At 37.0% G+C, this 15599-nt stretch overlaps 1 protein-coding gene across 16 annotated transcripts in view; it reads right to left on the minus strand.

Annotated features, from left to right (window-relative positions):
- WNK3 (WNK lysine deficient protein kinase 3) overlaps positions 1 to 15599 on the minus strand; it is a 175966-nt gene that overhangs the window by 10105 nt on the left and 150262 nt on the right. For 14 of the 16 annotated variants that reach the window (XM_085007960.1, XM_085007957.1, XM_013986188.3 and 11 more), the window contains one exon: positions 533 to 735. In XM_085007960.1, coding sequence (XP_084864086.1) covers positions 533 to 735 — 203 coding nt within the window. Of the gene's footprint in view, positions 1 to 532; positions 736 to 11425; positions 13156 to 15599 lie in introns of those variants that run through there. The other 2 variants (XM_085007962.1, XM_085007961.1) reach the window with 1 other exon arrangement.

Genomic DNA, 15599 nt, shown 5'->3' on the forward strand with positions numbered 1-15599 from the left:
TACTGAATACATAAGATTACTTATGGGCTCTGGGTATACTGATGTACAAGTAACATAAGATAGCTTTTCCTCAAAGTCCAAACTGTTCTTACACCACAAGATTGAATTAATCCTCACTCCCTTTGCTTTCTTTTTTGATAACTTGACGGTTTTTTTTTTTTTAAGGTATAATAGCATAAAACAAGGATCAGCAATCTATGGCCTGCCATCTCTTTTTGCAAACCAAGGTTTAGTGGAACAAAGCCACACCCACTTTTATGTATTGTCTATGGCTGTTTTGGAAGCGTTGAGTAGTTACAACCACATAGCTTGGAAATATTTACTAACTGGCCCCTTCCTAGAAAAAGTTTTCTGACCCTTGGCCTAAAAGATAGTTTTCTCAAAGACATAATGAATCAATACAAGGATAAATGTCTCTATGTTGTCAAGTCATACCACTCTCTCACAGTGACTATATCCACAGGCCTAAGTGAATCAATTTTTATTGTTTTAGTTTTCATAAATAAATAGGACCAGGTATAAAAAAACTTACTTCATATACTTTGTTCCAGTTGTCTGTCTCTAGTTTCTGTTGACTCTGTTTAATTTGGTTTAAACTTGGCTTAATAAGAGAATTTCCTACTGTTTCCTTTGTCCAGTCATCCACCAGTTTGTGTAAGTCATCTGTGAACATCCCTTTTTTACTAGCTGGAGATGGCTGGCATGATGCTGCACTACTTTCCACACACGGTGGATCTATAAGGAAAAAAACAGAAACCATGAAAATGAATTAAAATTGATAAATTAATACTCTTTTATGGCTAGTAATGCAGAACTACATATTGGGTACAGATAGGGTAACCAGACAGTCTAGTTTATCTGGGATAGCTCCGATTTAAAGCTGCTGTCCTGGTATAATTACTAACAGAATCCCTTTCACTCTCAAAAGTTCCTTCTTGTTTGGATGTCAAATTATATAGTCACCTTAGGTTAAATATAATAAATAGTATCTCAAAAATATTAGTATCAACTCTAAGCTTTTCATAAATTTCCTCAGATAAATACTTAGAAGAGTTTTAAAAAAATTATAGAAAGTTAAAAGTGGAAAGAACATCAGAAGTCTAATCCACATCACTTGTTTTATAATGGGGAAATGAGGCCCAGAGAAAGTAAACTGACACGCCTGAGTTCCTACAGTTACTTACCAGCAGGACCAGGCCTGGAGCTCTGAAGCCTAAATAAGAATGCTCTCTTTTCAATATACCATAGTGAGTTTCAACAAGCTTCAGAAAACTAAAATCTCATTTAATTTTTAACTGATATTTCTGTTTATTAATGATAAAAAGTACGTATTTCTAGAATAGCAAGAACAAGGAGGTAGATGGTTTGTGAGCTTCATTAGTTCTGGAGCACAAGATATCCAAATAGATGAAAAAAATCAATTACAGATGTCTCCATCAGTGAAAAGTTTCCTAATCTGAACACCACACTAAGTCTTTAAATTATTTAGAACTTATCACACATGCTTAATAAATCATTCTCATTGAAAAGACTCATAAGTTCCTCTCACTGATTTATAAATCAAAACTTACAGAGTGGGTCTAAAATGAATTTTAGGAAACAGTTGTGAAACTGTTGTGAAACAAGCAAAATAATATGGCCAGGGATTTAATTAAATAAGCATGTGAAAATTTCTTGTACAACTATTATGGTACCTTTTTTGGGGGCTGTAGTCAAGCATGCGAAGTTCCAGGTAAGGGATCAAACCCACACCACAGCAGTAACCTCAGCCACTGCAGTGACAACACCAGATATTTAAGTCACTGAACCACATGGGTTCTTCATTATGGTACTTTTTTTTTAATTGTGGAAAACCATGAAAAATGTAAAAGATAATGCAAGAAACCTCTATATTAACACTTTCAAAGCACTTTTCTATTCTTTGAAACTTATAACAGACTTGTGATATAGGTTCAGCAAGTATTCTATTTTTGTGATGGGGAGACTGGAATCTAGAAGGTAAACAACTGAGGTTATAGAACCCAGGTATTCTGATTATTGTACCAGCCAACCCATGCAATGAACTGGGAAAAGTAAATAAGAAAACTGCTTAATAAGGAGGAACATGATAATCTCAATGCTTATTTATACACAGTCTGTCGTTCTCTATGACTTCTGATCTAATGAAGGTTTAGATTGAAGGAGATTAAAAATTAAATGGAAATATACTAGTGAAAATTGCATAAGAAGAGTTTAATTAATTAAATGGGACATATTCTCATATACAAAAGAGTTTTATAAAAATAAATCTTACTGGGAGCTCCCATCATGGTGCAGTGGAAACGAATCCCACTAGGAACCATGAGGTTGTGGGTTCAATCCCTGGCCTCGCTCAGTGGGTTAAGGATCTGGCATTGCCATGAGCTGTGATGTATGTATGTCACAGATGTGGCTTGGATCCTGTGTTGCAGTGGCTGTGGTGTAGGCTGGCAGCTGTAGCTCTGATTGGACCCCTAGCCTGGGAACCTCCATATGCCGTGGGTGTGGCCCTAAAAAAAAAAGCAAATAAATAAATAAATTTTACTGATTTAGGGTTACCACGTTATATCAAAATGAGATACCAATCTTGTTGGAATTCCTACTTTTCTAAGACTTAAAACCCCAGGACGTACGATCAGTCTATAATAAAAGTATCATTTTTTTCCTGTTATCCCTCTTGCACATTCATCTAATTTTCTTCCAACTTCAGTGAGCAAACACTGTTGAGGAAGACTTTGGAGTTGAAGTGTTTATAGATTGTGTTCTTACTCTGTTCATACTTGCTGTATGAATAAAAAGGAGATGAGAGCCAGAAATATATACATATTAGGGCCAGCATTTCTGCCCACCCAGCTAATCTTAGAGTGTTTTTGTGCTCATTTCCCTTTAGTTTCCTAAAAAAAAAAAAAAAAAAAAAAAAAAAGCTTGTTAACATAGAGCTAAGTTTGAATGTCATTCATTTAAGAACACTTCTGCACTATGGGAAACCCAATGTCAGGATTTTTTCTTGTATACAAATCTAGTGGAACAAGTGATCTTGAGCCCTTAACTGAAATCCAATGATTGGCTACTGCACTAGTGGCACAATAGCCAACAAGTGGAGGAAGAAATAATGAACAAACCAAAACAAGTATTTATTTATTTGGGGTTTTTTATTGAGGTAACACTGATCTATAACATTATGTTTGATCTGTACAACACTGTATTTCTATTTCACCCTACAGCATGCCCACCACATCACCATACAGTTGATCCCTTCACCCATTTCACCCTCCCCTTCTGGTAACCACTACTCTGCTCTCGGTATCTGTATTTGTTTTTGTTAACCAAAATAAGTATTTAAATGAAACAGGGGCTGAGGCAAGACTACTCCTAAGTAGGCAACAGAAAGATCTACACATATATACCTTCCAAAAGTTACCAAGAACAATGTGCCATATGAGAAGGAAAAATGTTACTTGAATGCTATTCAGTGCCTAACTATTCAGTGCCTAACTTTACACTTGGAAGGAACATTTATTGATTGAGTTACTTTAAAAGTTATTCATATCATATTAAAGTTCACAACCAGCAATTACCCAACCAATGCACATAAAAGAAGTATGTTAGGGAGTTCCCACTGTGGCGCAGCAGAAACGAATCTGACTAGGAACCATGAGGTTGTGGGTTTGATCCCTGGCCTCACTCAATGAGTTAAGGATCCGGCATTGCTGTGAGCTGTGGTGTAGGCAAGTAGCTGCAGCTCTGACTCAACCCCTAGCCTAGGAACTTCTATATGCCATAGGTGCGGCCCTAAAAAGATAAAAGAAGTACTCTACAAATGTGTTTTATGATAGGTGGTAACATAACTTGTTAACTTCAAAGGTGCTCTTTAATATTCATTTCTTATTGATGAAATGAATAAAATCAGAGTTCATTCAGTCCTTGGTGCTCTTGTTTTTCCCCCAAGGTGATTCCTACATTCAGACAGTTCCAGTAATCACTCATCTGCAAATGTTTCCATCTTTTACCTCAAACTTTGTTCTCTCTTAATCCAACCTCACAATCAACTCTCAAATGTGTTTCTCCAATTCAGTGTCAGTAAATTGTTCAATTCAATACACCTGGAGTCAAATTATCATGGTCTTGGCATGAGAGTTTGCCTAAATGTCATATTTCTGTTAAAAGATACCACATTTTCTCCAAACCACCCAGAATCAGACCCTTTGTATCTCCCTACAAACACATACACATCTAGTTTATCACCACATCATGACAATTCATTCCATATAGCATCTCTTGTCTGTTTTCATTTCCACAATTCTCTAAGCTCTTAATCATCTCATACATGTATTGCTATGCTGGCAATGATCTAAACAGATTGATTCCCTGGGCTCTAGCCAATACATTCTTCACATTGCCACCAAATTAGTACCAGTTAAATACTGTTTTCAACATTTCACACCTTTATTCAAAAAACAAAACAAAAAAAACCAAACCCTCAAATTTTAATAGTTTCTTAACACTAACAATAGTGGGTTTTCAACTTGTTTAGGTGACAAAGTCCTTGGTAGTCATGATTGTCTTTGCAGACCATGCAAACATACATTATCTTATTATCCTTAAACATTCCATCATTTATTAAGCTTAAATACAAAACAGTATGTTAGATATTATCTTACATCAAACTATAGCATAAATAAGCTGTGACAGTTGCCCCCCAAAATTTTTTAAGCATGGGGGAAAAACCTAATATACACCCTCCATTTCACCTATTACATTCAATTTCTCCCAAATAAATCTTATATTTCACCATTTGTATGCCTTTATATCATGCAGTTCTAGCTACTGACAATACTCTCAACACTCCATCAATTTTAACTCAGTCCATTTACCTTTCAAGACCAACTCAAATCTTACTTCCTGAATAGGGCAGTTTCAGACCACTATTGCCCTGGATGATCTCCCACTGCCTCCTTTCAAGCCATTGCAGACACAATTTCAGGTACTGGAAGGCAATGCAGTATAACAGTGAAGAGCCAAGGCTTAGAGGAGTCAGACAGATTTGTTTAACTCCACTAACTTTAGTCTCCTTGCCTATAAGAGACAGACACTAACTTCTGTCTACTTTAGAGATGTTTTGAGGACTAAGATTATGTAATGCAATTATGTTTCAGAGCTCTCCAAGTCCACAGATTCAGTGATTCAATGGAAGGTCTCACAGGACTCAGTACACAGTTGTATTCACGACTAAGTTTATTACAGCATAAAGATGCAAAATAGGATCAAGAGAAAAAGTGCAAGGAATCTAGAGAAATTCATGCACAGACTTCCTTATGCTCTCTTACTATGGTGAAGGAGCACACTTGAGTATACTCCTTTCTCTCAGCAACAAAAAAAATGCATCAATCTATGAGTAAGTTTCTGGCTAGGGAAACCCAACTCAGTGCCCAAAGTTTTTACTGGGGACTGGTCACATAGGCATCTTCTGCCTGGCATGTACCAAAATGCCAGACTCTAAGAAGGAGAACAGATATTCGGCATAAATCACATTATCTGCAGCAACAATCTAGGCAAAGTGAACCTGACTTATCAGTTAAGGAAGAAAGAGAAACCAAGTTTCTATATACCAGCCAAGGACCAGCCTTGGAAACAGCGTTTCTAAAGATAAGTCTTGTGCCTGCAATGTTAATTATTTTCTGCATAGTTTAGCACAATGCTCATATTATAAGTTAACCACACACCTACACTGTAGATACCATTACACTATAATATCATGCATCAGTTCATGTCTCTCACAAAACAAATATAACCCTGTGGGCAAGGTAAGATGGATGTGGATCTCTGTATACATGTTAATGCAGTGCTTCTTAAAATGTGTTCTGTGAAAAGTGGGTTCTCTGGTAAACATATTTGGGGAAATGTATAGTTATTTCCTTTCTTGAAAATTCTTAATTCATATTAGCACATTAAAGGATCTAAGAAGGTTCTACAGTGAAAACACTGGTTTTGATATGGTTTAACTCCAACATTTCCCATTTGACCATGCAACACCCATTAACTCCTTGCTGACAGCTTACAAAATGCTGTGTTAAGGCCAACGAATGTGTCCACCAAACTTGGCCAAATGGGGAAAATATGAAATTTCAGCAAGCTTTTTTCAAAGCTTGCTATTAGAACTAGAAATATGAAATCACTTGGTCCTGTAATAGTCAATGAAGTAATAAAACCACTAGAAGGTATGTGTGAAAAACCCTATTTTTGCACACTGACTTCAAAGAATTCTTAAAAGAAAATGAATATAATTCAGTTTTCACTTAGGGAAGTAATATTTTCATATTAGGTCTGCTTAGGAATCAATCAAAACATTTTAATAAATAAGTTAATTTAAGGGAAATTTAATAGATACTTTCCTTCCTACCTGTTAAAAAATAATTTCTGGGAGTGCCCATCATGGCTTAGCAGTAATGAACCTGACTAATATCCATGAAGACATGGGTTCGATCCCTGGCCTCGCTCAGTGGGTTAAGGACCCCGTGTTGCTGTGGCTGTGGTGTAGGCCAACAGCTGCAGCTCTGATTCAACCACTAGCCTGAGAACTTCCATGTGCTGCAAGTGCAGCCCTAAAAAAAAGAAATAATAATACTAATAATTTCTGGGAGTTCCTGTTGTAGCTCAGTGGTAATGAACCTGACATGTTTCCATGAGGACTCAGGTTTGTTTCCTGGCCTTGCTCAGTGGGTTAAGGATCTGGTATTGCTGTGAGCTGTGGTATAGGCCGGTGGCTACAGCTCCAATTCAACTCCTAGCCTGGGAACTTCCATATGCTAGGGTGAGGCCATAACAGACAAAAAAAAAAAAAAAATATTCTGGCTTCCAGCATGACAGAGTGAAGAGGTAATCAAATCCTCTCCCTCAAAAGCAGTAATAAAACTGGACAAAGCTCTCAAAAACAACCATTTCAGAAATGTGGAATTCGTCAAAAGGCATAAAACAAAATCCAAAGCATTATTCATGAAAACTATTCAACTTTTAAGAACTGTGTAATTTGTGGTGTTTTTGCCAAGGGTTGATCCTGTTACCCTTGCACCAGCTCTTTTTACTCAGCAGTTCAACCGTAGCAGGGCAGATTGAGAAAGCTGTAAGCTTTGCTGCTACTGCTGCTGCCATAGAGAACTCACTTGATTTGGAGCTTTAGAAGCATTAACCTGAGGTTAACAGGGAGATATGGGAAGTGAGACAACCATAGCAGGCTTGATCGATTCTCCACATATTTCAGGTTGACTGGAAAATTTTCACTTGCACAGCACAAACTTGAGGGCCCAAATCATACATATATAACTGGCTGACAGAGCCCGATCATGCAAAGAGGAGGCATGAGAAATCCTAGAGGAATATAAAAGCTGGGTCAGATAGAAAATAGCCTCAAATTTATTGATTTATTTTATTATTATTTTTTATGGCCACACTTGTGGCATATGGAAGTTCCCAGGCTAGGGGTTGAATCAGAGCTGCAGCTGCTGGCCTATATCACAGCTGCAGCAATGCCAGATCCAAGCAAAATCTGCGACCTACACAGCAGCTCACGGCAGTGACAGTCCTTTTAACCCACTAAGTGAGGCCAGGGATTGAACCCACATCCTCAGGGATACTAGTCGGGCTCTTAACCCACTAAGCCACAATGGGAACTCCTTGCCTTAAATTTACATTGCAACCTCTGACCAATCTCTGGCTATACACTAAGCAGTGCAGATATAAGAGTTACTCCCAGGAAGATAAACATAAAAATAAAAAATAGAGGAAAAAACTAAGCAGAGACATCTGCAGCTATGCACTGGGGGGCAGAGTGGTTCAACATATTTATATTTACTCCATCCATAAAAGGTGGACAGAATGCATGGAGCAGCAATTTGAGAATTCTGAATAGTAAATAGTAGCAGGTGACCAGGGAATAAGACCAAAATTCTGTCTACCATTAAAATGGCAGAGAGTTTACCAATTTTCCTATCTAGTATCCCACAGTTAACCTAGACAAGGACACTGGGGTATTCAAAGAGAGATCTCCAGAGGAAATGCTCTACTTTTGGCATGAGAAATGGGAAAGAGAACTTCCAACATTCTCACAAGGTATAGAGATCTCACATTTTCCCCTTTTCTCTGTACTCTTTCCCTAAGCAATCCTGTTGTGGCAGAGTCTATGGAAGCTCATGGAAGCCAATCTCTGAGGAGGGGGATCCCTCCTTTCTGATTAGTGGAGTTACGGTTCCATGAGAGTAAAGACTATCATTGTTGCTTTGCTGTTCTCTCTAATCTCCCAAAGCTTGGCTCTGAATATATGCACAGTGGTAAATGAGCACCAAGAGAGCAGAGTAACTAAAATCCCAGGTTTCTGGCTGAGGACCAAAAAATGGAGTTGCTGGGAATCAGAAAGTACTGGAGATAATGCACGGAGGGAGGAATGGAGAAAAGTTACTTTTGAACTTCTAGGTTTACCAGTTAGCTTTGCATACATGAATTTGATCCTATTCAGCATACTAAAGACATGAAAACTGAACTGAGACATCTTCCCAAGGCTGAGACCCACTAGGAAACCCACATATGGGATGGATTCAAAGAGCACTACAGAGGCTATGCAACTGAACTGACATTAAAAGAAGACAGCATAGGAATTCCTGTCATGGCGCAGCGGAAACGAATCCAACTAGGAACCATGAGGTTATGCATTCGATCCCTGTTCTCGATCAGTGGGTTAAGGATCTAGCCTTGCCGTGAGCTGGGCTATCATTCACAGACGTGGCTCGGATCTGGTGTTGCTGTGGCTCTGGCATAGGCCAGCAGCAACAGCTCCAATTAGACCCCTAGCCTGGAAACCTCTATATGCCGCGGGTGCAGCCATAGAAAGACAAAAAAAAAAAAAAAAAAAAAAAAGGCACCATAGAAGATAGGTTAGAACTTATAGGTAAAAATAACTAGGCCAGTTACCTCCTATAACAAAATATTAACATTCTAAATATGATTTTAAAAAGACAGCAGAGTCCTAGAATATTCAAAATGCCTAGGATAAAATTCAGTATGACTTACCATATACAAAACCAGGACAATTTCAACTCATATGGGAAAATATAACCAAGAGATACTAATTCAAGAATGATATAGATATTGGAATTATCAAAGACTTTAAAGCAGCTATTATTTTTTTTAATTTTTTTTTTGTCTTTTGTTCTTATTTTAGGGCTGCACCTGTGGCATATGGAGGTTCCCAGGCCAGGGGTCCAATCAGAGCTGTTGCTGCCAGCCTATGCCGCAGCCACAGCAACGCCAGATCTGAGCCACGTCTGTGACCTACACCACAGCTCATGGCAATGTTGGATCATTAACCCACTGAGTGAGGCCATGGATCAAACCCGCAACCTCATGCTTCCTAGTTGGATTCACTTCTGCTGCGCCATGATGGGATCTCCCTAAAGAAGTTATTATAAAAATGCTCAAACACTACCGAATCCAATGACAAAATAGAAAATCTCAACAAGGAAATAAAGAAGAACATAAATGAAATTTTAGAACCAAAAAAATGCAACAGCCAAAACAAAACCCCACCAAAGACCTCCTTGGATGGACTTGATAGCAGAAAGGAGGATGACGGAAGAAAATTCAATTTTTCCCAATTTTATTGAGATATAAGTGACATACAGCACTGTATAAGTTTAAAGTGAATAACATAATGATTTGACTTTAACATATATCCTGAAATGACTACCCCATAAGTTTAGTGTCCATCCATCATTTCATATAGATACAAAGTAAAAGAAAAAGGAAAAATTTCTTTCCTTGTGATAAGAATTCTTAGGATTTACTCTGTTAACAACTTTCATGTATAACACATAGCAGTGTTAATTTTATTAATGTTGTACATTACATCCCTAGTACTTATTTATCTTACAATTCAAATCACCAAAGTTGATTTGGTGTCAACCCCAAATCCTGTACACAGTAAAAATATCCTTCAGGAATGAAGGTGTGAAAAAAAGACATTCTCAGATTAAAAAAAAATATGAAGATAATTTGTTATCAGAAGAACTGTTCAAAAAAAAATAGTGCTACAGGAGGGTCTTCAAACAGAGGGAAATTATAAGAGTGGGAAATATGAAAGAGCAAAAATGAAAACTGAAACACTGTGATGTAGTTTTCCATATATGTATACGTAATGATGACACAATTATAAAGATGGAAGAAACTTGTATGGATGTAAGGTTTCTACATTCCTCTAGAAGTAGTAAAAGATTGATTTTAAGTAGACTGGAAAGTTAAATATGCATTATTATAAGCCCTAGAACAACCATTAAAAAATGTACAAAACTATAAAGAAAACACATAATAGATAAATTAAAATGAAATATTAAAATATATTCAAATAAACCAAATGAAGATAGGAAAGGGGAAGGGATAAAAAATTCAAACAGAGAACAGATATAAAATATGGTATTCCAAGGGTTCCCTCGTGGTCTAGGGGTTAGGACTTGGCACTTTCACCACTGTAGCGGCCTGGGTTCAATCCCTATAATCCTACAACAAGCCACTGCAACACAGCAGTCATAAGAAAAAGTAGTAGTGAAAAACCAAACATATAGATCATTATATTAAATGTAAATGGTTTAAAAATAATTGAAAGACTGATTGCCAGAATAGATTCTTTTTTTTCTTTTTTTTTTTTTGCCTTTTGAGGACCACACCTGTGGCATACAGAGGGGTTCCCAGGCTAGGGATCGAATCAGAGCTACAGCTGCCAGCCTATGCCACAGCCACAGCAACATGAGATCTGAGCTGTGTGTCTGTGACCTATACCACAGTTCATGGCAACAATGGATCCTTAACCCACTGAGTGAGGCCAGGGATCTAACCTGCATCCTCATGGATGCTAGTCAGATTTGTTTCCGCTGAGCCACGATGGGAACTCCAGAACAGATTCTTTTTTATTTATTTATTTATTTATTTATTTTTATTTTCCCACTGTACAGCAAGGGGGTCAGGTTATCCTTACATGTATACATTACAATTACATTTTTTCCCCCACCCTTTCTTCTGTTGCAACATGAGTATCTAGACATAGTTCTCAATGCTATTCAGCAGGATCTCCTTGTAAATCTATTCTAAGTTGTGTCTGATAAGCCCAAGCTCCAGATCCCTCCCACTCCCTCCCTGGAACAGATTCTTTTTAATGTGACCATAAGCTGTCTGCCAAAATCTCACTTCAAATACAATAATATAGGCAGGTTAAAACTAAAAGAATGAAAAAGATACACCATACAAACACCAATCAAAATAATGACAGAATGAGTAATTAATATCAGACAAAAAGATATCAAAGCAAGTAAAAATAACCAAGAATAAAGAGGGATACTACAAAATAAGAGTCAATTCAGCAAGAAGATATAACATGGCTAAATGTGTCTTTAAGTAAAAAAGGCTCAAAATACATGGGACAAAAACTGACAGAATCAAAAGGAGAAAGAGACATATCTATAATTACAGTTGGAGTCTTCTACACTCTTTTTTCAGTCAAAAACAGAAGTAAGTGCATGGCAAATAAACAAGGATGTAGAATAATTGAACAATACTATTCAAATATCTGGAGCTAACTGATATTGAGAGAAAACTCTACTAAACAACAGGGTACATTATTTTCAAATGCACATGAAACTATACCTACATAGACCATATATAGGGTCATAAAACAAACCCAAACAAATTGAAAGGAATCAAAGGCACTGAAAATATATTTTCTGATCATAATGAAATTGAAGTACAAATTAGTAACAGAAATAATCAGAATCTCAGAAAACGTGAAAATTAAGCAGCACACTACCAAATACACCATGGAACAACGAAGTCTCAAGGGAAATAAGAAAACAATTTGAAAACTGAAAAAAACCCAAAATACAATATATCAAATCATAGGTGATCCTAGAGAACAAAGAATAAAACTTAATGTGTGATAAAAATTTTAAATCATTTAGGAGGTCATAAAATTCCAGGATGTAATGGATTTGTCAAAAAGTATACAAACTAACAAAAACAAATCTAAAACAGTTAATAAAATGGAAATAAGAACATACATATCAATAATTACCTTAAATGTAAATGCATTAAATGCCCCCATCAAAAACTATAGACTGGCTGAATGGATCCAAAAACAAGACTCATATATATGCTGTCTTCAACAGACCCAATTCAGTTCTAGGGACAGATACAAACTGAAAGTGAGAGGACATAAGAAAATATTCCATGCAAATGGGAATCAAAAGAAAACTGGAGTAGCAATACTCATATTAGACAAAAAAGACCTTAAAGAATATTATAAGAGAAAAGGAAGGACATTACATAATGATCAAAGGATTAATCCAAGAAGAAGATATAATAATTATAAATACATACGCACCCAAAATAGGATAACATCAATATATAATGCAACTACTAACAACCTTAAAAGGAGAAATTGACAATAACACAATAATAGCAGGGGACTTTAACACCTCACTTATAGCAATGGACACACAGATGGAAAGACATACCATGTTCTTGGATTGGAAGAATCAATGTTATCAAAATGACTATATTACCCAAGGCAATCTACAGATTCAATGTAATCTCTATCAAATTACCATGGAAACTTTTCATAGAAGTAGAATAAAATGTTTTAAAGTTTGTTTGGAAGTGCAAAAGACACAGAATAGCCAAATCCATCTTGAGAAACAAAAATGGAGCTGTAACAATCAAGCTCCCTGACTTCAGATTATACTACAAAGCTACAGTCACCCAAACCATATGGTACTGGCACAAAAATAGGAATACAGATCAGTGGAACAGAATAGAGAACCCAGAATTAAACCCACACACCTACAGTCAAATAATCTTTGAAAAAGGAGGCAATAATATACAATGGAGAAGACAGTCCCTTCAATAAATGGTGCTGGGAAAACTGGACAGCTCCATGTAAAAGAATGAGATTAGAACAACACTCTCAAACACCATACACAAAAATAAATTCAAAATAGATTAAAGATCTAAATATTAGAGGGGATACTATAAAACTCTTTGAGAGAAACAAAGGCTGAACACTCTTCGGCATAAACCACAGCATTATCTTCTCAGATCCACGTCCTAGAGTAATGACAATTAAAAACAAAAATAGGAGTTCCCTTCATGGCTCAGTTGTTAACAAACCTAACTAGCATCCATGAGGATGCAGGTTCGATCCCTGGCCTCACTCAGTGGGTTAAGGATACGGTGTTGCTGTGAGCTGTGGTATAGGTTACAGATGTGGCTTGGATCCCAAGTTACTGTGGCTCTGGCGTAGGCCAGCAGCTACAGCTCCGACTATCCTGGGACCCTCCACATGCCATAGGTGTGGCCCTAAAGAGACTAAAACACAAATAATAAAATAAAATGAAATAATAAAAAAATAAAAATGAGTTCCTGTCATAGCTTAGTGGTTAACCAATCCGACTAGGAACCATGAGGTTGCGGGTTTGATCCCCGGCCTCACTCAGTAGGTTAAGGATCCAGCATTGCCATGAGCTGTGTTGTAGGTTGCAGATACAGCTCAGATTCCGCGCTGCTATGGCTGTGGCATAGGCCAATGGCTACAGCTCCAATTAGACCCCTAGCCTGGGAACCTCCATGTGCCGTGGGTGTGGCCCTGAAAGACAAAAGACAAAAAAAATAAAATAAAAAATAAATTAAAAAATAAAAACAAAAATAAAGTTTGTAGACTTTAAGTTTGCAGACTTAAAAGTTTCTGCACAGCAAAGGAAACCCTAAACGAAATGAAAAGACAACCCACAGAATGGGAGAACATCTTTGCAAGTGAATCCACTGACAAGGGATTCATCTCCAAAATTTATAAGCACCTTCTGTAGCTCAATACCAAAAAAACAAACAACCCCATCAAAAAATGGCCAGAAGATCTAAACACACAATTCTCCAAAGAAGACATACAGATGGCCAAAAAAACACATGAAAAGATGTTCAACATCACTCAGTATTAGAGACATGCAAATCAAAACTACTCAGATGCACCAGCCAGATATCAAAAAGTCTACAAACTATAAATGCTGGAGAGGGTGTGGAGAAAAAGGAATCCTATTACACTGTTGGTGCAAATATAAATTGGTGCAACCACTGTGGAAAACAGTATGGAGATTCCTCAGAAAACTAAAAACAGAATTACCATTTGATCTATCAATCCCACCCCTGGGCATCTATCCACAGAAAACCATGACTCGAAAAGACACATGTGCTCCAATGGTCATTGCAGCACTATATACAATAGCCAAGACATGGAAACAACCTACACGTCCATTGACAGAGGAGTGGATCAAGAAGATGTGGTACATATACACAATGGAATATTACTCGGCCATTAAAAGGAACAAAATACCAGCATTTTTAGAAAAATGGATGGACCTAGAAATTATGCTAAATGAAGTCAGTCAGACAATGAGACACCAACATCAAATGGTATTACTTACATGTGGAATCTAAAAAATGGACACAATGAACTTCTTTGCAGAACAGATACTGACCCACAGACTTCTAAAAACTTATGGTTTCCAAAGGAGACAGGTTGGGAGGTGGGGGGATGGGCTGAGTGTTTGGAATGGAAATGATATAAAATTGGGTTGTGATGATTTTTGTACAACTATAAATGTAATAAAATTTATTGAATTAAAAAAAGTATACAACTTTACAGCACAAAGAGTGAACTTTATGTATGAAAATTTAAAAACTCATTTAGGAAGTTAGGGGATCCCAGGTGGAATGCAGAATGTGACAAAGAATCAAATAATATTACAAGTGTATAATGGAGTAGAGGAATAGGTGCTGACCTACATAACTTTGGAAATGAGCAGGATCTATAATATTAAGGGCAAAAGAAATATACATAATCACTGCATTCTAGCTGATAAAGGTGTTTCCCACTGGGGTATAAATTGACAAAACTGAAACCACTGTACTTTATATTGGAATTGAAAAATTAAATAAATGTATAGGGGATGGTGAGAGGCTCTCACCACTGGACTGGGAGGATATCGATAAACAAAGGAAGAAGGCTATATAATCCACATGGTAATGAATTAGATTTGAAAATATCAATATGAATCCATATTTATATTTATATAATTACAGATGGTTTCATATAGAAATATCCTCAGACACAGATATATATGACTTAGTACGTATAAATGTATTTCCTTATCTGTAAGCTAGAAGGACCCAGAGGCAGTGACACCCTGGTAGCAATGACCACACCAAGCACCCAGATCTTGGCTTCTAATCTACTCTCCAATAAAATGAATTATGGTTTCTTGTGGAAATGATAGCTTCTAGAACTGGAGCAGGAAATATACAAGATGAGCTTGGGAAATCGTTTGGTGCCAGTGCAGAAGAGGAAAACTTGCCACTCCAAAATATCTCTTTGGCTTGTGGATTATGCCTAAAAGAATTTAGATAGACAGCCTCTCTCAAGTATAGAACTATCACCAGAGATATTGCCAAAGAATATGGGCTAGGTGTGGCGGGATAACTCTAGCCAGGGCTAAAGA

The sequence above is a fragment of the Sus scrofa genome, chromosome X (genome assembly GCF_054392235.1).
Source record: "Sus scrofa isolate SSC_HxYL_T2T_F1_AM1 chromosome X, Sscrofa_HxYL_maternal_Yorkshire_Landrace_v2.0, whole genome shotgun sequence".
Lineage (NCBI taxonomy): Eukaryota > Metazoa > Chordata > Mammalia > Artiodactyla > Suidae > Sus > Sus scrofa.